We start from the raw sequence: 27989 nt of genomic DNA on the forward strand, positions 1-27989 counted from the left end.
GAAGGCTCTTAAAACTTAATGATGGTTGTCACTTTTGCTCACATTACAGTGGCTAAAGCAAGCCATAAGACCAAGCCTAATGTTACTAAGGTGGAAAAGTGTAACCTCTCATAGGTTCAGAAGCAAATGGGTAACATTGCAGCCTATGATGGCATAGTATGTTTTTTAGTGGATTGCTTTCCTCACAGATCCTGTTATTTTTTGGTGTGAACTTAGGAGCTCCTGTCTTGTAATGCATATTGAGGAAGGAGAGAAGGCCAGGCCTTGGTCTTTATCACTTGTGAATTTAAGAAGGGAGATGATCCCCAAGGTGGAGCCCCAGTTCCACACATAGACCACTGAGTGTGCGTTATATTTATCCCTTGAGAGGAGACAGTGTGTTAGAACATGAGCTAAAGCTGGATATGACTTTGGACAAATTAATTAAATTTCATGTGCCTCGGTATCCCCATCTGTAAAGTGAGGATGATAATAGCCCCTAACTCATAAGGCAGATCTTCTCACATAACTGCCAATTTCTCCTCCTAAATTGAAGAGCATGTATCAGTGGAATTGGGGAAGAAGAGGACACAATTCAAATTAGTAGGAAGGCAGAGTGGTTTTACAGAAAGAGATAAAAGGATCTGACTATTTTGTTTCCTGCCTGCTTCCTTACAACACTGCAAGCTTCATCCAAGTGGAGACTTGCTTCATTATTTTCCAGCACCTGGCTCAATATGTGTCATATAATTGACACTCAAATATTTGTTGAATGGCTAAGTGCATCTTTATGTGTAACTTTAAATATAAATTAATTTAATAAATTGTTTTAAACGTTTATAAATGTATTTGCCTAATAACTTTAATGTTTGATTTTTTCTTTTTTATTGAATTTATTGGGGTGATATTGCTTAATAAAATTATATAGGTTTCAAGTGAACAATTCTATAATGAATGCATTATCTGTATATTGTATTGTGTGTTCATCACCCCAAGTCAAGTCTCCTTCCATCACCATTTACCCCCCTTATACTCTCCTTAATGTTTGATTTTTTTAACAACTAGAAATTAACTCAGCAGCTAGAAATGATCTTTGAAGCATTTGTGACAGTAATTTTCTTTTCTTTTTCTTTGTTTTGTACAGGCCAGTTGGAATGCCAAAAATGGAGAAAGTTTACTTACATAATCCTAGTTCTGAAGAAACTATTACTTTAATATCAATATCTGCTACAACATCACATTTTCATGCATCATTTTTTCAAAATAGGGTAAGTCTTTCTTATTTATAGCAGATTTTTATTGAGTTTGAAATGTCTAGAATTTTTAAGCATATTTTTAAATTTTTTTTGGAGGGGGGCGGGTTAGAGAGAGAGACAGAGACAGAGAGAAACATCAATTGGTTGCCTCTCATACACACCCTGACTAGGAATTGAACCTGCAACCTGGGCATGTGCCGTGACCGGGAATCAAACCATCAACCTTTTGGTGCACAGGATGGCACTCAACCTCCCGAATCACACCAGCCAGGGCTATGTGTATCTTCTTTATTCATTCATCTAATGGTGGACACCTAGGTTGCTGCCATGTCTTCACTATTGTAAATAATGCTGCAAGGAACATAGGGTACGTGTATCTTTTTTAATTAATGTTTTCATTTTCTTCAGAAAAACACCCAGAAGTGGGATTGCTTGGTCATAGAGTTATTTTATTTTTATTATTTAAATATTTTTATTGATTTCAGACAAGAAGGGAAAGAGAGAGAATCATCGATCAGCTGCCTCCTTCGATCGGCTGCCTCCTGCATGCCCCTCAACCCGGGCATGTGCTCTGACTGGGAATTGAATCGTGACCTTCTGGTTCACAGGTAGACAATGCTCAACCACTGAGCCCCACTGGCCTGACCGTAATTTTATTTTTAATATTTTGATCAATCTTCCTACTGTTTTTCATAGTGGCTGCACCAGTAAGCAATCCTACCAACAGTGCATGAGGGTTCTCTTTCCTCCACGTCTTCGCCAACACAGTTGTTTGTTGATTTATTAGTGATTGCCATTCTGATAGGTGCGAGGTAATATTTCATTGTGGTTTTGATTTGCATTTCCTTAATGGTTAGTGATGTGGAACATCTTTTTATGTGTCTGTTGGCCACCTGCATGTCTTCTTTGGAGAAATGTCTGTTCATGTCCTTTGTCCATTTTTTAATTGGGTAGTTTGGAGTTTTTGGTGTCTTTTTTGTTGTTGAGTTGTAGGAGTTCTTGATATATTTTGGATATTAACCTCTTACAGATATCTTATTTGCAAATATCTTTTTCCATTCAGTTGGTCGCCCTTTCGTTTTGTTAATAGTTTCCTTCACATTGCAAAAGCCTTTTAGTTTGATGTTATGCTGTTTGTTTATTTTTACTTTTGTTGTTTTTGCCCTAGGAGACATACAAAAGAAACCCCACAACACACATTGCTAAGATTGCCCTGGCTGGGTGGCTCAGTTAGTTGGAATGTCATCCTGTGCACCAAAAGGTTGCAGGTTTGATTCCCAGTCAGAGCACATACCTACATTGCAGGTTCAATTCCTGGTCCAGTGTGTGTGTGGGAGGCAACCTCTCCATGTTTCTCTCTCCTCTCTCCCTCCTTCCCCCCTGCTCTTTCTCTCTCCCTCCCTTCCTCCCTCTCCTCCCCCCTCCTCTCTCTAAAATCAATAAAAGATATTCTTAGGCGAGGATGAAGATTGCTAAAATTGATGTTAAAGAGTTACTACCTATGTTTCCTTTATTTATATAATTTCATGTCTCATATTTAAGTCTTTAATCCATTTTGAGGGTTTTTTGTATATAGTGTAAGAAATTAGTTTCTTTTTTTTTTTTATGTACTTTTCCAGTTTTGACAACAACACCATTTATTGAAGAGACTGTCTTTATTCTTGTCTCTTTTGTCATAGTTTAATTGGTCATGTAAGCTTGGGTTTATTTCTGAGTTTTCTATTCTGTTCCATTGATCTATGTGTCTGTTTTTGTGCCAGTACCATAGTGTTTTAACTACTGTAGTTTTGTAGAATAGTTTGAAATCAGGGAGCATGATACCTCCAACTTTGTTCTTTTCTCAAGATTTCTTTGGCTATTCAGGGTCTATTTTGCTTTATCCTCACATGAGGATATTTTTTTCCATTGATTCCATTAGAGAGGAGAAAAGGGAGGGAGGGAGGCAGGGAGGGAGGGAGGGAGATAGAGATAGAGATAGGAGAGAGAGAGAGAGAGAGAGAGAGAGAGAGAGAGAGAGAGAGAGAGAGAGAAAGAGAGAAATATCGATGTGAGAGAGACACATCAATTGGCTGCCTCCCGCATGTACCCTAACCGTGCTGGGGATCCAGCCTGCAACCAAGGTACATGCCCTTGATCAGGAATCAAACCAGTGACCCTTGGGTCCATGGGCTGATACTCTACCCCAACACTCTAGCCACTTAGCAAACCAGCCAGGTTATATTCAGGGTCTTTTGTGGTTCCATATAAATTTTAGGATTGTTTATTTTAGTTCTATGAAAAATGCCATTAGTATTTTGATAGGGACTGCATTAAATATGCAGATCACTTTGGGTAGTATGGACATTTTAATGATATTAATTCTTCCAATCCATGAACATATCCCTCCACTTATTTCTGTCTTCTTCAATTTCTTTCATCAGTATCTATGGGTTCAGACTAAAGATCTTTTACCTCCTTGGTTAAATTTATTCCTAGGTATTTTATTCTTTGTGATGCCAATTGTAAATAGGATTGTTTTCTTACTTTCTCCTTGTGATCATTCAGTATTAGTATATAGAACCATGACAGATTTCTGTATATTCATTTTCTATAATTCAACTTTACTGAATTCACTTATTAGTTCTAATAGTCTTTGGTGGAATCTTTATGTTTAGTATCATGTCATCTGCAAATAACAGTTTTACTTTTTCCTTTTTAATTTGGATACTTTTTATTTCTTTTTCTTGTCTGATTGCTATGGCTACAAATTTCAATACAATATTGAATAAAAGTGGCAAGAGTAGATATCCTTGTTTTGTTCCTGATTTTAGAGAAGAAACTTTCAGCTTTTTATCATTGATTATTATATTAGCTGTATGTTTGTCATATATGGCCTTTATTATGTTAGGGTATGTTACCTCTATACCCACTTTGTTAGAGTTTTTTCAATAAGCAGATGTTGAATTTTGTCAAGTGCTTTTTCTGCATCTATTGATAAGATTATATAATTTTTTGTCCTTCGTTTTGTTTATGTGGTGTATCAAATTGATTGATTTGTGGATATTGAACCATCCTTGTGTTCATGCAATAAATCTCTTTTGATCATGGTGTATATTTAATGTACTGATAAATTTAGTTTGCTGATATTTTGTTAAGGATTTTTACGTCTGTGTTCATCAGGGATATTTGTCCTGTAATTTACTTTTTCTTTGTAGTGCCTTTGTCTACAAGGTTTTAGTATCAGGATTAAAGCTAGCCTCATAGAATAAATTTTAGGAGCTTTCCCTCCTCTTCAGTTTTTGTTTGGAATAGTTTGAGAAGGATAGTATTATCTCTTATTTGAATATTTTGTAGAATTCATCTGTGAAACTGGTTCTGGAAATATCTGTTATCTAAAATATTTCTTAAAATGAATTTCCCTCGAGTTATTCTTTGTTGTTACCTAAAAGCTGTTTTCAAAGTTTTTATAATTATACTAGAGGCCTGGTGCGTGAATTCCTGCACATTGAAAGGAAATTAATTAGAAGGTGGTCTGTGGGGCAGGACGGGGCCAGACGGGCTGGATATGCCCTAGAGCCAACCTCCCGTGGTCCCTTCCCAGTTGGCCACACCTGGGGTGGCCCTGGGGCTCAAAGGGCATCTGTGGAGTGAGCGGGGTCCCTCTGACAGGTGGGGTCCCTCGGCCTGGCCTGTGGGGATCGGGCTAAAACTGGCAGTCTGGCATCCCCTGAGGGGTCCCAGAGTGCGAGAGAGCACTCCACAAAGTTGTTGTCACTCAGCAGCTCCTGCGTTGAGCATCTACCCCCTGGTGGTCAGTGTGTGTCATACCTGTCGGCCAGTCAGCCTGTTGCTTAGCCTTTATATATATAGATTAAAAAAAATTTTTTTTCCTCACCAGAGGGACATTCTTAGCAATTAGAGAGAGGGAGGGAGGAAGAAGGTTAAGAGAGAAAGAGAGAGAGCGGGGAGGACCAAAAGACCAATGTGAGAGAGAAACATTGATCGGTTGCCTCCTGCACATGCCCCAATCAGGGATCGAACCCGCAACCATTCAGTGCACAGAGGGTCACTCTAACCAACTGAGCCACACATATGCATATCATTTTTATATGATATCCTAATTGTAATATTTTATATGATATCCAAAATGTAATATTAGCAGGACTATAAAATTTCTTAATGCAATAGTTCTCTCAAGTTATTTTCTATATCTTTACCTATAAGCCTCTTTTGCAATTTTTTTTTATCAAAGAACTAATGGTCTCAAATGATAGTCTCCCAATGCTGGGAGAGACCTGTGTATTCATCTAGTCCAGCACCCTTATTGTAGAAATGAAGAGCTAAACCATCAAGGGGTTTGCCCTGGTGAAACAGTTAGTGACAAGTGGCAAGGGCTAAGGTGAGGGTCTGAGTGTTCTGTTGGCCTTACCCAGTGATTTGGATCATGGTAAGGTACAGTTTGTGGCATGTACCTTACAACTTGTACATAGAGATGCACATATGGAAATCACCCAGCTGTCAGGCATTCAGACATGTTGGGTTAAAGGCAAAATAATGAAGTGCAAATAGAAACAGTTTTAAAATAGTTCACAACTGCCTACAGATTTATTGTTAACTTGTTAACTGTCTTTGCTAATTCAAACAGTGTCTTGCTTCTAAACTTATCCAAGCTTCAGCCTTATTAAAGGTGAGGGTTTTTACTTTTTTCATGGTGCTATCACAATACAGAGACTAGAACAATAGTTCTAAACACAGATTCTTCATGTAGGCAATATAAATAAGTGGGAGTGTAAGTCCACGTGCAGTTCTTCGAATTTTCCAAAAAGTCAGAAATAGTCATTTTTATATGATATCCTAATTTTTACATATTGACAGTGAATTCAACTTTAGAAAGACAGGTAGTGTGGACCATCAAAACAAGCCAAACGTCAACCATGTGCCTTTTTAAAAATATTTCTTTATTGATTTCAGAGTGGATGGGAGGAGAGAGAAATAGAAACATCAATGATGAGAGAGAATCATTGATCAGCTGCCTCCTGCACACCCCCTTCTGGGGATCGAGCCTGCAACCCAGGCATATGCCCTTGACCGGAATCGAACCTGGGACCCTTCAGTCTGCAGGCTGACACTCTATCCACTGAGCCAAGCCCGCTAGGGCCCATGTGACATTTTGACATGAACTAGGCTCTCGCAGGGACTGACTTCTATCTATGCATCTTACACAAAGAGAATAGTTTTTCTGAAAATTCTTCAAAAGACAAGTAAATGTGTATATAGTCAGAGAACAAGTTAAAAACCAACCTGTTTTCCATTCCTCACAATACAGAGACTAGAAGATTAAGATAAACTTCATTTCAATCTGTGACTAAAATTAAAGTGTTTAGGCCCACTTATTTTAGTATGCTTAATATAATAAACTAGAGGCTTGGTGCACAAATTCGTGCAACGGTGGGTTCTGGGCTGGCAAGGGGCGGCAGGACACAGGAGGTTGACCAGCCAGCCCTGCCCCTGATCGGGGGGCGGGGGGAGCCATGGGAGGTTGGCTGGCTGTTCCCACCCCTGATCGGAGGGAGGGGCTGCGGGAGGTTGGGGGGGGAGGGGCAATCGGGGGACCGATCGGGCCGGTTGGCTGCAGCAGTGTACGTCATAGCTACCAGTCATTCTGGCATTCCAGTTGCTTGGCTTTTATATATATAAATAATCTCATGGGTTGAAGGTCATTAATGAATGTTAATGATTACTTTTAACTAGAGGCCTGGTGTGCGAAATTTGTGCACCTGGGCGGGGAGCCCTCAGCCCAGCCTGCACCCTCTTGCAATCCGGGACCCCTCAGGGGATGTCCAACTGCCAGTATAGGCCCGATCCTGCAGTTGGACATCTGGCAGTCAGACATCCCTCTCACAATCCAGGATCCCTCTTGCAACCCAGGACTGCTTGTCCCTAACCACTCGCCTGCCTGCCTGCTCGCCCCCCTGCCTGCTCAGTGCGCGTCATAGCAACCAGTCATTCTGCCTTAACGTTCGCTTAGGCTTTTATATATATAGATTAGATGTAGAAGCCTGGACATTATTTTATTTCAGGTTAAACTCTGACATCCATGCGTGTTATTGGGAATTGACAAAATGTAATATTAGCAGTAGTATGGAGTACTATGGAGATAATAAAAAGAATGAATTAGAACTGTTCTGTTTATATGAAATAACTAGAGGCCCGGTGCACGGATTCTTGCACTGGTGGGGTCCCTTACCCTGGCCTGCGGGGATCGGGCCGAAACCAGAAGTCCAACATCCCCCGAGAGGTCCTGGATTGCAAGAGGGTGCCAAAGGACCCTACTGGTGCATGAATCCGTGCATCGAGCCTCTAGTATGCATATAAGATCTTTGGTTAATCTCTTTCCACCCTCCCCCTTTCCCTCTGAGATTCATCAATCTGTTCCATGTTTCCATGCCTGTGCGTTGAGCATCTGTCCCCTTGTGGTCAATGTGTGTCATAGCTACCGGTCGAACAGTCGAATGGTCGCCTAGGCTTTTATAAATATAGATGTGCTATGGTATATATGTTAATATGTAGTAAAGCACATTGTAGAGTAGAATATGGTACCATTTTTATAAAATAAAATTTCTATATATTTGGATATCTTAAGAAGAGTCAGAGTAATGTATTGTATAGACAGATGCACAGGTTAACTGGATAACCTGAGAAAGGAGAGAGTGAGGAGGGTTGGTGGCATTAATTTCATAGACAGCGGGGCCTTGACTTAGGAGTTTAATTAGTTCCGTGACGGAGCTCGTAACTCAGATTACTCGTATGTCAAATCAGCAGTGAACGAGTGAGACACGTGATGCTGGGCTGATGTTGTGGCGTTCACTGTGACATTCGCTGCGCCAACTAGCGGTGGGGTATCTGAAGCTGGCTCGTAACTCGAATTTTAGCTCGCAACTCAAAGCAAAAAATCGGCCAAGAGACGGCTCGTATCTTGAAAAACTCATTAGTCGGGACACTCGTTAAGTCAAGGCCCCACTGTATCTTTACAAGGTATCACCAGGTGAAATAAGCACTTACTACTTTTGAAATTTAAAACATAAGAAAATGTAAATTAAAAAAATAGTTTGCCATCTGTGTGGAAGTAGGAATTAATTAATTTAACAAATATTTGTTGAGTGCCTACCAGTTTCCAGGAACTTTGTATTTATCAGTGACTAACAGAGGTTCTTTTTATGATACTTACCTCTGGGTAGGGGGAGGAGCGGGGTATGACAGCAGCATAGGGGAGGCAAGAGTTGTAAATAAATAAATTTTTTCCCGAGACATTATTCACTGACAGCTTTATTCCCCAATAAGTAAAATATAAAAGTGGGTCTGAGAGATGGGAGAAGTACATTTTACATCCTAAATATAAAACAAAAAAAGAAAATTCAATTAAAAGAGCATTTTGAGTATCAGTTACATTCCTAGTTGGCAGCATTCTATAAACTGTGAGGAGATACAAGAAACCTGTGTGGCCCCTAGACATCAGGTAGTTTACAACCTAACTGAAGACTGTATAAGGCTCTCCAGGAAGAGTTGACAGAGAACGTTTAACAGGCTGAAATGAGTGTTACAAACATTCAGTCTAATGGGAGTCAATGGACAGAGACCTATGCAGGCTGGAGGAAGACTCCATAGAGGAAGACAGGCTGGGAGGATGTGAACAGGCAGAGTCCTCGACCCACAGGGCCTTCTCTCCCAATGGGCCACCATCTGAAGGCACCACGCCCCTTGGCCAAGGCCTGCTTCACTGTGTTACAGGCCCTATTGCAGCGGTTCTCAACCTGTGGGTCGTGACCCCTTTGGGGGGTCAAATGACCCTTTCACAGGGGTCGCCTAAGACCATCGGAAAACACATATATAATTACATATTGTTTTTGTGATTAATCACTATGCTTTAATTATGTTCAATTTGTAACAATGAAAATACATTCTGCATATCAGATATTTACATTATGATTCATAACAGTAGCAAAATTACAGTTATGAAGTAGCAACGAAAACAATTTTATGGTTGGGGGTCACCACAACATGAGGAACTGTATGTATTACAGGGTCGAGGCATGAGGAAGGTTGAGAACCACTGCCCTATTGTATTGCACTTATCAAGGGTTGGCCTTTACAGAGGTCAAAAATAACTCATTACCAGCATTCTGTTTGGACCATAGTCAACGTATGCTGACGAGGTTTATGAACAGCAGACACCATGCCACTTCTCACACCCCTGCTTCCATTGCATCCACAAAAACACCCTCATCCACCCCAAACCCAGTGAAGGCTGGTTAGTCTCAGGACACCTTTCTGACCTGTCACCCTCAGCAGCCACCCAGAGGCCAAGTCTCACACCCATCTGTCCTCTCAGAAGCTCACATTCTATGCTAATTACTACTTCTCCCATCTCTCAGACCCACTTCTGAACTCTCATGTTTTTCCCCTATCTTTGGGAAATTCTGTCTACAAAGTGATTTCTTGGACAGTTGAGTCCATTTTAGTCCTTCAGCATTTAAGTTCCTGTTCTTTGCTAGCACTGTGAGAGGCCCCAGTCCTGCAGGAGGAATAAGTAAATTTTATAAGATGTTAGGTGATGAAACAAACTGAGAAGAGATGAATTAATACAGTGAGGGTGTGGTTCATTTTTTTCTTTTAATTTAAGATATAATTGACATAACATTGTGTAAATTTAAGGTACATTGTGTAAATGTACCTTGAATTGGAACATTTATATGTTGCAACATGATTACCACCATAGGGTTTGCTAACACCTCTATCACATAATTATCTTTTTTTTTTCTTTTTTGTGGTGGGACCGTTAAGATCTAGTCTCTTAAGAACTTTGAAGTTTATACTACAGTATTGTTGTCTGTTATCACTATTCTCTGCATTAGATCTCCAGAAATTATCTACTTATTTGCATATTTGTACCTTTAAACAACATATATCCCCAATCCCCTCTCCTCCAGCCCCTAGTAACCACCATTTACTCTGTTTTTACAAGTTCAACTTTTTTGATTCCACATAAAAGTGATATCATTAAGTATTTGTCTTTCTCTATCTGATTTATCTCACTTACCATTATGCCCTCAAGATGCACCTGTGTTGTCAAATGGCAGGATTTCCTTTTTTCATGCCTGAATAGTAAACCATTGTGTTGTATCACAATTTCTTTATCCATTCATCAGTTAATGGACACTTAGTTGTTTCCATATTGACTATTGTGAATAATGTTGCAATAACTGTGGGTGTGCATATATCTCATTGATAACTGTTTTTATTTCCTTTGGATATATGTACCCAGAAGTGAGATTGCTGGATCATATGATAGTTCTTTTTAATATTTTGAGGAATTTTCGTAGTTGTCCATAATGAGTGCACCAGTTTACATTCTCACCAACAGTGTATAAGGATTCCCTTATCTCCCCATCCACAATAACTGTTACCTCTTCTTTTCTTAATGATAACCATTCTAAGAGGTATGAGGTGATATCTCACTGTGCTGTGTTTTTTTTTAAATATGTTTTTATTGATTTTTTATTTTGAGGAGGACAGAGATAAACATTGATTGGCTGCCTCCTGTGTGCCCCCTACTGGGGATCAAGCCTGCAACCCAGATATGTGCCTCAACCGAACTGGCGACTTTTTGGTGCATGGGTCGACGTTCAACCACTGAGCCACACCAACCAGGGCTCACTGTGATTTTGATTTGCATTTTCCTGATGATTAGTGATGTTGAGCATATTTTTATATACTTGTTGACCATTTGGATATCTTAATTTAGAAAAAAATGTCTATTTAGATCTTCTGCCCATTTTTTATTTGGGTTGTTTGTTTGTTTTTCTGTTACTGAGTTGTATGACTTTTTAATGTGTTTTGGATATTAAACCCTCATTTGATACTAGGGCCCAGTGCATGAATTCGTGCACCTTGAAAGGAACTGTGGGTCACGACGCTGTGGTGGGTACAGGGGCGGCTCTCAGCCCATCCTCCGCGTCCCCATCTGACCCCTCCCGCCCTGGCCCCCGGTCCCATATCTACCGGCAGCCCCGCTCCCACGTGCTGATGGTGTGGAACAATTGGGGCCAGCACTAGCAGCGGGTGCAAGCGGGACCAGCGCCGGCAGCAGGTGTGAGCACTGGGCAGGACTGCGGCGTGCAGGAGCAAAGAATTTTCAGTAATCACCAGAGGCTCGCCCCGATGATAGCAACTGGCTCCCCGCCTTGGTCTGGCACCCCCACTCACCTGCTCCACCATCCTGCTGCAGCCAACACTTGCCATGTTCTGCGCACACCCTCTGGTGGTCAACACATGTATAGCAACCAGTTCAGTTGTTCCGCTGTTCAGTCTATTTGCATATTAGCCTTTTATTATATAGGACTAGAGGCCCAGTGAACAAAAATTTGTCCACTCGGGGGAGGAGGGGGTCCCTCAGCCCGGCCTATGCCCTCTCGCAGTCTGAGACCCTCGGGAGATAACGACCTCTGGCTTAGGCCTGCTCCCGGGTGGCAGAGGGCAGGCCCAATCCCTAGGTGCAGCCCCTGGTCGGGCTCAGAGCAGGGCCAATTGGGGAGTTGGGGCGCCGCCCCCTGTCATGCACAGAGCAGGGTGGATTGGGAGGTTGCGATGCCACCCTCAGTCACACTCAGGGTAGGGCCGATTTGGGGGTTGGGGCACCACCCCCGTCACACTCAAGGCAGGGTCGATGGGGAGGTTGCGGCGCCACCCCCTGTCACGCACAGAGCAGGGCCAATCGGGGTTGGGGCGCTGCCCCCTTTCACGCACAGAGCAGGGCCCATCAGGGGGGTTGAGGCTCCATGCCCTGTCACGCACAGAGCAGGGTGGATCAGGGGGTTGGGGCGCCGCCTTCTATCACCCACAGAGCAGGGCCGATCAGGGGGTTGGGGCACCGCCACTGTCACACTCAGGGCAGGGCCGATGGGGAGGTTGTGGCTCTACCCCGCCACACACAGAGCAGGGCCTGTGCGGGGGGGGGGGGGGGGAAGGGTTGGGACACCACACCCTGTCACACACAGAGCCCCAGGGCGATCAGGGGGTTGGGGAGCTCCCCCTATCAGGCACAGAGCAGGGCTGATCAGGGGGTTGGGGTGCCTTCCCCTGTCACGAACAGAACAGGGCGGATAGGGAGGTTGTGGCTCCGCCCCATTACACACAGAGCCGCAGGGCGATCAGGGGGTTTGGGCGCTGCCCCCTATCACACTGATCCCGGTGCCAGGAGGCCTCTCAGCTCCGCTGATCCCAGTGCTGGGAGGCCTCGCGGCTCCACTAATCCTGGTGCTGGGAGGCATATTACCTTTTACTATATAGGATAGAGGCCTGGTGCATGGGTGGGGGCCGGCTGGTTTGCCCTGAAGGGTGTCCTGGATCAGGGTGGGTGTCCCCACTGGGGTGCCTGGCCAGTCTGGGTGAGGGGCTGAGGGCTGTTTTCAGGCTGGCGGATGACTGAAGCTACCAACTGCTCCTTTTTTTCTTTTTCTTTTTTATTCTGGGCCAGCTTTAGCTCTGGCTCCAGCTCTGAGGCCACTGCTGCTGAAAGCAGGTATCTGGTTTGTTTGAGTTCTATAATCGAAACACTGTATCAACTCCAGCTCTGAGATCCCGGCGGGCTGAAAGCAGGTTTCTGGGGTTTTGTTTAGCTTCTATATTTGTAACAATGTTTCAAACTGCAAGCTCAGAGGCCGGCAAGGCAGGCGGGGAACAGTTGGTTTCCTCCATCACTGAAGCAAGCAAGCCTCATGTTAACTTCAAGCTGCCTGGCTGCCGGCCACCATCTTGGCTGGCAGTTAATTTGCATATCTCGCTGATTAGCCAATGGTAAGTGTAGCAGACGTACGCTAATTACCATGTTTCTCTTTTATTAGGTAGGACTAGTGGCCTGGTGCACAGATTCGTGCACAGTGAAAGGAAATTAATTAGAAGAAAGATTCGTGTGGTAATTACGTTACTGCACCATCAACAATGACAGATTGAAACACACACGTGCGATTGGTGCCAGTGACAGCTCTTATATGTATCACGCAAGTGCGAGTCAACGTTTATTTTTAAATTGCCAGTGTGCATCATATGTACTGGCCAGTTGGTCAGTTGGATGGATGGATGGTCAGTCAGTCAGCCTTTTATATATATAGATTATTATATAGGATGTGGTTTGCAAGTAATTTCTCCTATTCTGTATATGGCCTTTTCATTTTATTTATTGTTTCCTTTGCTGTGCAAAAGCTTTTTAGTTTGATACAACCCTACTTGTTGGATTTTGCTTTTGTTGATTGTTCTTTTGGTGTCAGATACAAAAAATTCTTTCCAGCACCAATGTCAAGAAGCTTCTTCCCCTATGTTTTGTTCTGGGAGTTTTACAGTATCAGATCTTACATTTAAGTCTTAATTTTCCATTTTGGTGAGTGGTGTAAGATAGGGTTGCAGTTTTACTTTTGGCACGCAGTCATCCAGATTTTCCAACACCATTTGTTAAAGAGACTATCCTCTCCCTGTGGAGTGTTCTTGCCTCCTTTGTCAAATATAAGTTGACCGTGTATGCAGGGGTTTATTTGGCAGCTCTCGATTCTGTTTCATTGGTCAATATGTCTATTTTTGTGCCAGTACCATAGTTTTAATTACTATAGCCTTGGAGCATAGTTTGAAAGGCTTTGTTCTACTTTCTCATGATTACTTTGGATATTTGGGGTCTGTTGTGGTTCCAAACAAACTCAATGATATTATTATTCACTTTGTTTAGTGATTTTGTTGTCAAGTAGAGTTTAGTTTATTGTTACCTACCATGATTTAAACCCAAACATTCAATTATTTTTCTTGCTCCAGGGAACATGAAAATTAAGACCCTTGTAAAAATAAAAAGGGGGGGGTTGTCTAAAAAACGGTTTTGAGTAAATCTGAAAAAGTTTATTTTTTATTACAGTATATTTTCAGTAAAATTCATCCATTTTAGTGTACAGTCAGTGTACGTCATAACATTCATAACTGACTACATTTTGTTCAATGATGGACCACATATACAAAGATGGTTCCATAAGATTGTATTGGAGCTGAAAACTTCCTATCACATAGTGACATTGTCAGAAAATCATAGCGCAGTGCGTTACCATTTTCTGCTTTCTCAGGGCTATTGGCCCAGGTGAGTTTCCCATAGACATCTCCTCTTTCTACACCAGTGTTATGACTGGACCACCCTGTGATTCTTAGAAATGAGTTTATTTCTGACAGGCCCTAGGAGCATACAAGAAACTACCTAAGAGAGAGCGACAGGAGCCTGGTGTTTTGCTTTTATTGGGGTTGAGAGCGGGGGCCCATGGTTTTGTGGGCTCATCTTTATTGGTGAATTTAAAATACCATAAGAGGGAATTTAAAGTACAGGAAGAGAAAAAAACAAGTAGCCCAAATGATCAGTTATACCAACCAGGATCTCTAAAACAAAGGAGCATCAGTGGGAAGAAGGCAGCCTGCCTCTTTATCAGGTCATGTGTCTGGCAATGCTTTTGTTGGCTTTGAAGTAGATGCCTCTGCAATCAAAGCTTAAGTCGGGCACTTGTATTAAAAAAGAAAAGCTAGTTGTTGGTTCTCACACTACGGTTACTTGTTTGTGGTAATGCTGGTATAAACAAACCTGTTCCAGTCCTATAAAAGTATAGCACATGCAATTACAATAGTAGGTTGTACCATCTAGGTTTTGTGTAAGTGTACTTGCACAGCAAAATCACCTAACCACGAATTTCTCAGAATGTACCCCCTCATTAATCAGCTTGTGACTGTAGAGTTCTGAGTTTTAACAAACTCATAAAGTCATGTAATCAACAACTCAACCAACTGTAGCCTCTGAGTATCGCCTATTCCAGAAGCTTATATAAATGGAACTGTACAGTGTAGAGCTTTTCAAGTCTGGTTTCTTTCATTTCACATTGATCCAAGTAGTTGGATGTTTCAGCTCTTTGTACCACTTCATTGCTGGGTGATAGTTTACTGGAAGGCTGCATTGCCGTTTTTATCCATTCACCAGTTAAAGATATTTGGTTGTTTCCAGTTTGGAGTTCTTAAAGCCATTATAAACATTAATTTATAGATTTTTATAGGAACATAAATAAAAATTTATGTCAGCATTCCAGTTGCTCAAAATCTTTATTACACTCCACTATTACATTTGGGTTCGTTTTTTTTATTTTAGTCACTCAAAGAAATGTACACTTTTTTACTTTAGTTTACATTTACTAATGACTAACGATGTTGAGCATCTTTTCATTGACAAAGTTTTCTTTATCACATGTGTGATTGACAGATCTTTTCTTTTTTTTTCCTTAATTAAATCTTTATTGTTCAGATTATTACATTTGTTCCTCCTTTTCCCCCCCATAACTCCCCTCCTCCCAGTTCCCGCCCCACCATCTGCCCTCACTCCCCACCCACTGTCCTCATCCATAGGTGCACGATTTTTGTCCAGTCTCTTCCCGCATCTCCCACATCCCTTTCCCCCCCAAGAATAGTTAGTCCATTCCCTTTCTATGTCCCTGATTCTATTATGATCACCAGATTATTTATTCACTTGATTCTTAGATTCACTTGTTGATAGATGCATGTTTGTTGTTCATAATTTGTATCTTTACCTTTTTTTTCTTCTTCCTCTTCTTAAAGGATACCTTTCAGAATTTCATATAATACTGGTTTGGTGGTGATGAACTCCTTTTAGCTTTTCCTTATCTGTGAAGCTCTTTATCTGACCTTCAGTTCTGAATGATAGCTTTGCTGGATAAAGTAATCTTGGTTGTAGGTTCTTGGTATTCATCACTTCGAATATTTCTTGCCATTCCCTTCTGGCCTGCAGAGTTTCTGTTGAGAAGTCAGCTGACAGTCGTATGGGTACTCCCTTGTAGGTAACTGACTTTCTTTCTCTTGCTGCTCTTAAGAGTCTCTCTTTGTCTTTTGCTCTTGGCATTTTAATGATGATGTGTCTTGGTGTGGTCCTCTTTGGATTCCTTTTGTTTGGGGTTCTCCGTGCTTCCTGGACTTGTTAGTCTATTTCTTTCTCCAGGTAGGGGAAGTTTTCTGTCATTGTTTCTTCAAATAGGTTTTCAATATCTTGCTCTCTCTCATCTTCTGGCACCCCTATAATTCTGATGTTGTTACGCTTGAAGCTGTCCCAGAGGCTCCTTACACTATCTTCGTATTTTTGGATTCTTTTTTCATTTTGCTTTTCCGGTTGGGTGTTTTTAGCTTCTTCGCATTTCAAATCTTTGCCTTGATTCTTGCGGTCCTCTGGTCTGCTGTTGGGAGTCTGTATAATATTCGTTATTTCAGTCCGTGTATGTTTAATTTCTAGTTGGTTCTTTATCATAACATCGAGGGTCTCATTAGATTTGTTGAGGATCTCATTAAGTTTATCAGCAGCTTCTAGACAGTTCTTGAGAGACCTTAAAAGTGTGGTTCTGAACTGAATATCCTCCATTGACAGTTTTGTCCTGTTTCTTTGTCTCCGCATTTTTTATGCTTTCTTGGTGCACCCCCTAGTGGTCTTTGTGTGCAGTCCTCCTGTAGTTAAGCCTTGATTGTTGTAGTTAATACTGGGGGGATTTGACCTCCAGGCCAGCTGGCTGTGAGAATCAGCTGTGTCTGCAGTGGGAAAACTTCTGTCCTCTAGGGAGGTGCTAATCTAGCCTTTGCCTGAGGCTATCTGGAAAATGGCTCTGTGCAGGGCTTGGGCGGGGCGGGTGGGTCGCTCGGGCTCGGGATCAACAGGGTGGGCTGGAGAGAGCAGTTATGGCGGCTCTCAGTTCCGTCCCTAGAGGCTCTGCCTCACAGAGACCCAGCAACCGCTGCAAACCTCGGAGAGAAAGCTGCCTTCGAGTTCCGACTGAAGCCAGACAGTCCCGCTTCTCCTGTTTGAGTCTGGGTCCCTAGAGACTCACCCGGATCTGGAGCTCAGAATCTGAGACTCCCTCCCGATTGAAAGCACCAACCGCGCCCTCCGCCGCCAGCCCGCTTCGCGTGCACTCCGTACCTGAGTATTTCACTTCAGCACTGCGCCTCCTCTGAGTCTGGGTATGATATTCTCTTTCCTCCTAGTTGTAGAATGTCCACTCAGCCAGCCTTCCTGTGGTTCTGGATAATGTCCGTTCCGTCTTTTAGGTGTGTTTTGATTTGGTTGTTCAAGGCAGCAATCTCTGGCGTTAACCTATGCCGCCATCTTGGTTCTCCTGACAGATCTTTTCTTTCAGGCTGTATCATTTCTTTACAGTCTCGTGTAGAAGCTTTCAAAAAACAGAAGTTCTTAATTTCCGTGAAGTCCACTTTATCAAATTTTTGTTTTATGGGTCATGCTTTTAGTGTTGTAGTAAGAACTCTTTGCCTCAACCACAGTCACGAAGATCTCCAGTTTTTCTTTCAGATGTTTAATAGTTTGAGATTTCACATTTAGGTCTGTGCTGCATTTTGAGTTAATGCTTGTTTATGGTATGGGATATGGATCAAGAGTTTTCTTTTGTTTTGCATATGAACATATAACTGTTCCCACACCATTGGTTGAAAAACCTGCCCTTTTTCATTGAAATCCCTCTGCATTTTGTCAAAAATCAATCGGCCTTGCATGCGTGGGTCTGTTTGCTAGACTCCATTATGTTGTAATATGTTTACTCTTTCGCTAATTCACAGGGTCATGATTATTATAACTTTTTAGTAATTCCTAGAATCATGTAGTGCGAGTCCTCCAATTTTGTTTTTCTTTTTCAAAATTGCATTGTTCTTCTCATTCCCTTTTCTTGCCATCTAAATTTTAAAATCAGCTAGTCAATTTATTTTTTAATCTTGCTGCAATTTTTTATTTTTAATTAACTTTAAATGTATAGAAAAGTAAGTACAAATAGTCTTCATATATCCTTTATCCAGTTTCTCCTAATGCTGATATCTCAGATAATCATAGTACAATGATCAAAACTAGGAAATTAACATTGGTGAAATATTTTTCATTAAAAACCTTGTATGGCTTTCATTAGTTTTTGTACCAGTTTACTTTTTCTATTCCAGGATCTTATTTCGCATTGCATTTTCTCCTCAGACTGAAATTTTTATGGCAATTGCATTGGATATATTAATACTTTAACAATATTGAGTCTTCCATCTATGAACACAGTATTATCTCTTCATTTTTAAAAAGCCTTCTTTCATTACTTTCAGCAAAGTAGATGTGCATGTTACTAGACTTATCTATACTAATAAAAGGGTAATATGCAAATTGGTCACGACACCCTCAGTCATGCTAATTAGTCACGACCAGTATGCAAATTGACCATCACTCCAACACAAAGATGGCCGCCCCATGTGGCCACAAGATGGCCTGTAGGGGAGGGCAGTTGTGGGCCATCAGGCCAGCAGGGGAGGACAGTTAGGGGTGACCAGGTCAGCAGGGGAGGGAAATTGGGGGCAGCCAGGCCTACAGGGGAGGGCAGTTGGGGGCAGCTGGGCCTTCAGGGGGGCAGTTGGGGGAGACCAGGCCTGCAGGGGAGGGCAGTTGGGGGTGACTAGGCCAGCAGGGGAGGGCAGTTGGGGCAACTGGGCCTTCAGGGGGTGCAGTTGGGGGTGACCAGGCCTGCAGGGGAGGGCAGTTAGGGGTGACCTGGCCAGCAGGGGAGGGCCATTGGGGGCCACCAGGCCGGCAGGGGAAGGCAGTTGTGGAGGACCCAGGCCTGCAGGGAGGGCAGTTGGGGGCGACCCAGGCCTGCAGGGAGGGCAGTTGGGGGGAAATAGGCCTGCAGGGGAGGGCAGTGAGGGTGACCAGGCCTGTGGAGGAGGGCAGTTAGGGGCAAACAGGCCAGCAGGGGAGCAGTTAGGCATTGATCAGGCTGGCAGGGGAGTGGTTAGGCGCAATCAGGCAGGCAGGCAGGTGAGCGTTTGGGAGCCAGCAGTCCTGTACTGAGAGGGATATCTGACTGCCCGTTTAGGCCCGATCCCTGATATGCTAATTAGCCATGCATGACCAGTATGCAAATTGACCATCACTCCAGCACACAAGATGGCTGCCCTATGTGACCACAAGATGGCCGCCACAGATGGCCTGTAGGGGAGGGCAGTTGGGGGCCACCAGGATTGGGCCTAAACGGGCAGTCAGGCATCCCTCGAGGGGCCCCAGATTGGAGAGGGTGCAGGGTTGGCTGAGGGAAACACACACACACACTCCTGTGTATGAATTTCATGCACCGGGCCTCTAGTACCTTAATATTTCTTTCTGTGTGCATGTTATTATTCACGAAATTCACGCACATTAAAAGGGAATTAATTGCCCTAACCAGTTTGGCTCAGTGGATAGAGCATCGGCCTGCAAACTCAAGGGTCCCAGGTTCGATTCCGGTCAAGGGCATGTACCTTGGTTGCAAGCACATCCCCAGTGGGGAGTGTGCAAGAGGCAGCTGATTGATGTTTCTCTCTCATCGATGTTTCTAACTCTCTATCCCTCTTCCTTCCTCTCTGTAAAAAAACAATAAAATATATTTTTTTTATAAAAGGGAATTAATTAGCGGAGATATTTTAATATTGCTATTTGCCCTTTCTCTATAATAGAAGTGTGAGAGATGAAAGGAAATTAGTAAAATGTATATGAAAATAATATATAAATTTATTAATAAACAACCAGTAACAAAAGGATATAACAACAACAGAGGCATGATATAAAAACGACAAAAACATGATATGAAAACAACAAAAACATGATATAAAAACAACAGTGATGCAAACAATGACTGATAAAGTGATTAAACTTATTCTAATATTTCCCTGTACACATTACGAGTGAAAACATTTTCAGAGTGCTTGACTAATTTCCTTTGTGCTGAAGTATTTAGAACTTTAACTTCAACGTCACATGCTCTTCGAACTCGAGAAAAAGCAACATATAACTGACCATGTGGGAAAACGGGTTCAGGTACGAATATGCCTACCCTGTCTAGAGTTTGTCCTTGTGATTTATTAATAATTATCAGAAACGCTGGCATCATGGGAAACTGTCGTCGAATTAATTTAACACATTGTTTGCAGGTAGTTTTTGCGCACTAACAGGTGGCATGGGCCATTTTTGCTAATTTTTTGCGCAAATGGCAACGTTCGGTAAAATTACAATAACTTTAGTTTAGGTATTTATACATTACCCGCATTCTATCACTAGTCTATAAAAAATGTATTAATACGTGTCCCACACTCTACTGCTAAGGTCAACGTAAAACGTATAAATATGTTTCCCACATACAATGTGTTAAATGGGAGGCCAGTGTCAGATGGGGATAAATTAATTCTTGGAATCAGAACAACGAGCTCTCCCTCTGCAGATTCTGTTAATACTTCAGCTTCGATAATGTTAGGTTGTAATCTTTTGATAATAAATCTGGTACCATTACAAAGACCCCATTTACTATTAAGATTTCTCAATAGCATGATGATTGCACCACTTTCAATTTTAATTTATGACACAGCATTCCTGAAGGAGTAATAATATTAAGAAATTCAATGGGAAAATTTTCCTTTTCAGCATCATCTGTTGAATTAATGGAATCATCACTCAAATATGTGTGAAAATCTCCATCGAGTATATCCAAATTTTCTTCATTTAATTTTTGAACGTGCTCATTTTTTTGGACAAAGAATTTCATGTTTAGATATATTTTTAATATTATCTATATATATACTATTTCCAAAGGTAGCTTCAATAATAGATCCATTACAAATCATTTCACAGGGGATTTTAATAATATCCATTCCTAAATGAAAACTGCTATCAAGTTTGCCATCTCCAAGTTTTACTAACCATTCATTATAAGCAGATTTCTCTGATCTCATTTGTTTTAAGAGACAATTTATTGAAACATCCCCAAACATTACAGTACTTTAAACTCGTTTGTACTATGGCCGATCCCATAGCATGCGGTACAATACTGAGACATTGTCGAAAATCCTCTATAAGCAGGAGAACTTTCCCACCAAATACAACATTCAAATTCATAATTTCTCTTAGTAATGTGTCTATGGCGTTTATAGCATGACTAGATGCCATGTTGCATTCATCAATAATGAGAAGTTGGGCCTTTTTAATAGTTTTACCAACTTCACTGTTTATATCGAGTCTAGAAATTAAAGTTTCATTTAATGGAGTTGGACATTTATATTGGGAATGAAAGGTTCTTCCACCGAGAAATAAATTTGCAGCAATTTCTGTAGACGCTGTGGGTAAAACAGTACCAACACAACCTCTAATATAATGTATTAAAACTTTATTGTGGGGAGCCGCTACAGTGTTTTGGTCAGGTTCAAGCCTTGGACTGATGAGAGGGCACAGTCTTCTCATTGCCACGTGCAAGTCCCAGCTTGGAGGGCAGGGCCCTCCCAGCACAATTATAGCCAACAACTATAGTTGTAAGCTTGAACCTATGGTCCATACACATGGCCCCACGTGCCTGAGTGATGTAGGCTTGATAGAGTTCAGGTGCATGTAGTTGAGTAGGATTGAAACCCAGGAGAATGTTGTAAACATCTTGGTCATGCCCTTACTTTGCCTTGTGGCATCTGCTATAAAGTAAAGACATGACTGTGGGCGTGATCGCTGTCTCGGAGAAGCAGCATCCCACCGAGACCCAGATTTCATTCTCTTGTCTGTCTTTTCTAAGCCTTTTAGCTGCCCCCACTCAGGTTCACCCTTGGCCGTGCTGGCGCGGCACACTTTATAAAGATATGCCTCCACTCTCTGAGGGCGGGTTCCTGCCTCAAACCCCACTCTTACAGGAAACAGCTCCAGGGGGAGGGCGCAGCCGTTTCCAAGACAACCCCTGCAGGACTGACTTCCTTCCGCTTGGTCACGCTTCTGGCTGTGATGTTACACCCAGGGTTTTTATATAAGTAGATTATATGTTTTTAAAAATTAGAATTCCAGCATTAATTGTTGGGATAGGGAAATACAATCAAACATTCCTCCAACTTTGTTAAACTCTTTCATTAGTTCTAAGAGCATCTTCTAGGATATTTTGGGGATTCTTTCTATAGAAATCTATGTTATCTGTGAATAACAACACATTTTTCTTTCTTTCAATTGGGTATGCCTTTTTTTCTTGCCTCATTGCACTGGCTAGTACTTCCAATACAATGTTGAATAGCTGTCATGAGAGAGGATATCGTTGCTTTGTTTCAGAGTTGGGGGAGAATGCATTCAATCATTCACCATTGAATGTGGTAGTTCTAGATGCCCTTTAACAGGTTGAGGAAGTTCCCTTCTATTGACCTACTTTACTTAGATCTTTAAATCATGAACGGACATTGAATTTTGTCTAATTATGTTATACTAGAGGCCTGGTGCATGAAATTCGTGCACTTGGGGGTATCCCTCAGCCTGGCCTGCACCCCCTCACAGTCCGGGAGCCCTCGGGGTATGTCTGACTGCCAGCTTAGGCCCGCTCCCCACAGAGTTCTTAGCTACAACACTAAAAGCATGACTGGCTCAAGGCTTCTGGCTGAGCGGCACTCCACCTGTGAGAGTGCACTGACCACCAGGGGGCAGATACTGCATTGAGCATCTGCCCCCTAGTGGTCTGAGCATGTCATAGCAACGGGTCACTCCTCCGTTCAGTCTATTTGCATATTAACCTTTTATTATATAGGACTAGGGTAAAATTCCAATAATAGCAGAAAGTAATATTTGCCTTTAAAATTTGAATGGGAAAGAAGAAAGGAGGAGGAAAAGGGTTAAACATTTTTTCTTTTCCTAATTTTCAATCAGTAGTTTCCTTCTTGTTGTTTTGAAAAATGAGCCAAATGTGCACCTGACTAAATATTAACATATTTTGGCTTTTAAGAAAGCTTAGCTATGTTATGCTACAGCTTCAACTCCCAGCCTTCATTTCTGTCATGTAGTTTTATTAAGCAGAATCATAAGCTTGCTTTTTTGAAACAGCAAATGCCAACTTTCTATTTGAAGCTATCTACTAGACAGATAGGTAGATCTATATATAGATATACAGGGTGTCTGTCTCAAAAATGTATACTAGTACACACTTTGAATAATTATTAATTCAAATGGGTTAAATCAGAAAGGAAATAAACATCAATTGAGCTATCAAAAACTGTATGTGTATACATTTTTGAGGGGACCTATATGTGTGTGTGTGTGTGTGTGTGTGTGTGTGTGTGTGTATATATATATCACTAATTTTTAAGGATTATTACTAAAATATAGTTTTGATTCAAATTCCATATAGGATAACCATAAATTGATGATTTTTGCTGTGCCCATTAAGAAGAAAAATTAATTTTATTTGAAAATGCAACTGAAACATGGGAAGGCATACATATCGATGCAATCATGAAGAAAGAAGCTTACATTGTCAGTGCTGGCATGCAGTTGATACCAAACGGAGCTAAATCCAAGAGTTCCTTTTCAAATTAAAAGGGAAATTTTAATTGCCAGAAAGTGGAAAAAATGTTAGGCCAAAAGAAACTCTAGTATTTACAGTTGCACTAAGTAATGTAACCTATAAGAATTACATAAAGTTTAAAGATCAACTTTTGCTAGAACGTTAATTTATCAAATTATATTTATAACAGACTGTTATGTGTATCAGTGGATGGATGGATGGATATCAGGTGAATAGATGGATGATGGATGGTTGGGTGGATGGACAGATTAGGATCTCAAGACCTGGACTATTTCAAATATTCAATATTAATAAAAGAATAAATAGTATATACCCTACCTTCTGAACACCAGCATCATGTTTCTGTCGAAGTTTAAGCTTCTCTTATGACATTTAGCTTCTATCATTTTGGTTTTCATGTCCAACTTCAAGGAAAATATTTCAAAGGTGTTCATAATTTGCTTTTCCCTTTGGCAAAAATACACAATTAAAATAACTCTAATATGAAAGAGAATAGTATTTTTCCACTTTTACCCTAGAGCTAGAGGTCTAGAAATCACATATATACACAAACATGTTGGTATTACTTCCAAGCTAATTAAAAATCTTTCAAATAAATTGTACCTGCCCTACCCAGTTTGGCTTAGTGGATAGAGCATTGGCCTGTGGACTGGAAGGTCCCAGGTTTGATTCCAGTCAAGGGCATGTACCTTGGTTGCAGGCACATCCCCAGTAGGAGGTGTGCAGGAGGCAGCTGATCGATGTTTCTCTCTCATCGATGTTTCTAACTCTCTATCCCTCTCCCTTCCTCTCTGTAAAAAACCAATAAATATATATATATATAAATTACTAGAGGCCCGTTGCACGAAGAGGTTCGTGCAATAGGCCTTCCTTCCTCTGGCTGCCGGCACCGGTTTTCCTTCGGCACCCAGGATCCAGGCCTGTGGTCCAGCCACAGCAGAGAAGCCAAGCCTCTTCAGTCTTCAGTCTTTGCTCCGTGCCTGCATAGGCAAATTAACCGCCATCTTTGTTGGGTTAATTTGCATAGTTGCTCTGATTGGCTGGTGGGCGTAGCGCAGTGACACCGATTTGTATGTTTCTCTTTTATTAGTGTAGATACCTGATGGGTAAAGTTGACACTACTAAATATGGATTTATCAATTATACCCCCCCCCCAAAAAAAAGTCATTTTAAAGTGGTATTTTGCTGGTATTTTGATGTTTATTATTTCCTATCTGAGAAAGTCTCTATTTAACCATTTTACTTTTTGCTTTTCTTATATCTATGTGCTCCTTTAAAAATATGTTTCAACACCCTGACCAGTTTGGCTCAGTGGATGTAGTGTCAGCTTGCAGACTGAAGGGTCCCAGGTTTGATTCCGGTCAAGGGCATGTACCTTGGTTGCGGGCACATCCTGAGTAGGGAGTGTGCAGGAGGCAGCTGATGGATGTTTCTCTCTCATCGATGTTTCTAACTCTCTATCCCTCTCCCTTCCTCTCTGTAAAAAATCAATAAAATATATTTAAAGAAAAAATATGTTTCACCAATATGATAGTTTGAGACTGAATGTCCATAAATATATGGCTTATTACTGATAAACACACTTCTCTCTCCAGGTGTCATAGACCCCGATACCCTCCAGGCAGTGACTTCATCTCCTTTCGAGCACTCATTAACTCCCATCCTGCTCAAACCAGTACCTAATGCACAATGTTTGCAGCAAAACTGTAACCAATACTTGTTGATAATAATACGTGTGTCTTTGAATTAAAAGAATAATAGTAACTGGTTTTAAGAACAACATAAAATTGGTTTTCTCAACTATAAAAGTATTGGACCACCTGATTTCTTATTGTTTAAAAGAATATGCACAATAGAGTCTGACAGACCTCATTTCTAACTCTAGTTCTAATCCCATTATGTATTAACTAGAGGCCCAGTACATGAAAATTTGTGCACTTGGGGGGTGGGAGGAGGTGGTGTCCCTCAGCCCGGCCTGTGCCCTCTCGCACTCCAGGAGCCCTCACTCCTTACTGCCTGCCTGCTAGCTGCTCCTTACATCTCTGCTCGCTGCTCCTTAGCACTGCCACAGAGGCAGGAGAGGCTCCTGCCACCACTGCCACTTAGCTCTCCAGCCATGAGCCTGGTTCAGGGCTTCTGGCTGAGCAGCGCTCCCACAGTGGGAGCGCACTGACCACTAGGGGGCAGCTCTTGCACTGAGCATCTGCCCCCTGGTGGTCAGAGTGTGTCATAGCAACTGGTCTTTCAACTGTTCGGTGAATTTGCATATTACCCTTTTATAATAGAGGATGTATCTATTGAAATTACCATATGGTTTTTCTTCTTTAGTAAGTTGATAATATCAGTTACATTGATTTGATTTTTTAATGTTGAACTAGAATTGCATTGTCAAGATAGAAACTACTTGATCATAATGTATTATTCTTTTTCATTTATTTGCTAGATGTAGTTTGCCAGTACTTTGTAGATGATTGTATGCCTACGTTCATTCATAAGGAATATTAGCTTATAGTTTTCTTACCAACTCTTTGTCTGGTGTGGGTACCAGGTTAATGCTGGACTTATAAAATGAGGTGGATAATATTCTCTCCTCTTCTGTATGTTGAAAGTTTATATAGATAGGTATTATTTGTTTCTTTAAATGGTTGGTAGAAAATTCTTCTTACCAGTGAAACTATCTGAACTTGGTCTTTTCTTTGTGGAAGGTTTTTTTATTTTAACTTCTACTTTTTCAATTACAGTTGACATACTATATTATATTAGTTTCAGGTGTACACATAGTGATTAAACATTTATATAACTTACATAGTCACCCCAGTAAGCCTAGTACCCACTTGACACCATACATAGTTATAATATTATTGACTATATTCCCTATGTTGAACTTTACATCCTTGTCTCTCTTTTTGTATTTGTCAATTTGTTCTGTGGAAAGATTTTTAATTACAAATTAAATTTCTTTAATGGATGTAGGACTGTTGTAGTTACCTGTTTGATTTTGAGGGAGCTTTGTGAGATTGTGGTTTTTAAATTTTTTTAAAATCCTCACCTGACGATATATTTTTATTGATTTGAGAGAGAGAGAGGAAGGGAGAGGGAGAGAGAGAAAAAAAATCAATGTGAGAGAGAAACATTAATCAGTTGCCTCCCATACATGCCCCACTGGGTATCAAACCGACAACCTGAAATTGAATCTGAGACCCTCCAGTGCACAGGACAATGCTCCAGCCAACCGAACCACAGCAGCCAGGGCAGATTGTGGTTTTTAGACAATGTGTCCATTTCTTCTAGTTATTAAATTTAGGGACATAGAGTTGTTTGTAGTATTCCCTTGTCATCCTTTTTACACGTAAAGGATATACTATACAACGTCCACATTTCAGTTTCTTTTACTTTTGTCTTCCTTTTTATTCTTGATCATTCTGTCTAGGGTTTTATTAATTTTTTGAAGAATGAGCTTTTTGTTCTGTTGATTTTGTTTGTTTGTTTACTTCATTCATTTCTGCTCTAATCTATTCCCTTTGATGTTTTGGGTTTAATTTGCTCTTTTTCTAAGTTTTTTCTTTTCTTTTAATCCTCACCAAAGGATGTTTGTTTACTTTAATCCACACCTGAGTCTATGTTTTATTGATTTTCAGAGAAAGAGGGAGAGAGAAACATCATTATGAGAAAGAAACATCAGTTGGTTGCCTCCTATACACACCCTGACCAGGGATTAAACCACAACCTTTTGGTGTATTGGACGATGCTCCACCTAACTGAGCTACCCAGCCAGGGTTTTTTTTTCTAGTTTTTTAAGGTGGAAACATGGATTATTGATTTGAGGCTTTGTTTTTTTAAGTACTAGCAAGTGTGTAATACTGTAAATTTCCTTCCAAGTATTGCTTTCATTGCAGCCAACAATTTTTGATACGTTGTGTTTTCATTTTCAATTAAATAAAAATATTTTATAATTTCTGTAGTGACTGCTGCTTTGACCAATGGATTATTTTGAAGGTGTTGGCTTCATTTCAAATTATTTAGGAATTTACCAGATACTTTCTATTACTGATTTTTGGCTCAGGTGTGGCCTCCACTTAGTGTCTATAGCATCCAAAAGTTCTATATTCGTATTTTAGCCCAAACTCAGCCCTTAGCAGTGTGTAAACATTTTAGCTGAATTTATTTTACCCTCTTGGTGGAAGCCTCATCTTCCCATTCTCTGCCATGTGTGAGCCAGTACTCACATTCCATCTCTCCCTGGAGATGCTTGTCTCTCCTTAGATTCTGGGCTAGTTGATACACAAAGGTTATTTTTTTGTTATTGATAATGCAGGAGAAATGTGCTTCATAG

General features: G+C 41.1%; 1 protein-coding gene across 1 annotated transcript in view; it reads left to right on the forward strand.

Annotated features, from left to right (window-relative positions):
- Nucleotides 1-27989, forward strand: part of TMEM131 (transmembrane protein 131) — a gene marked incomplete at its 5' end in the record, with an annotated part of 200920 nt that overhangs the window by 82729 nt on the left and 90202 nt on the right. Inside the window, one exon of the mRNA XM_081100672.1 lies at nucleotides 1124-1247. Within this exon, the coding sequence (XP_080956798.1) occupies nucleotides 1124-1247 (124 nt within the window). The remainder of the gene's footprint in view (nucleotides 1-1123; nucleotides 1248-27989) is intronic.

The sequence above is a fragment of the Myotis nattereri genome, assembly GCF_964212035.1.
Source record: "Myotis nattereri genome assembly, chromosome: 10".
NCBI lineage: Eukaryota > Metazoa > Chordata > Mammalia > Chiroptera > Vespertilionidae > Myotis > Myotis nattereri.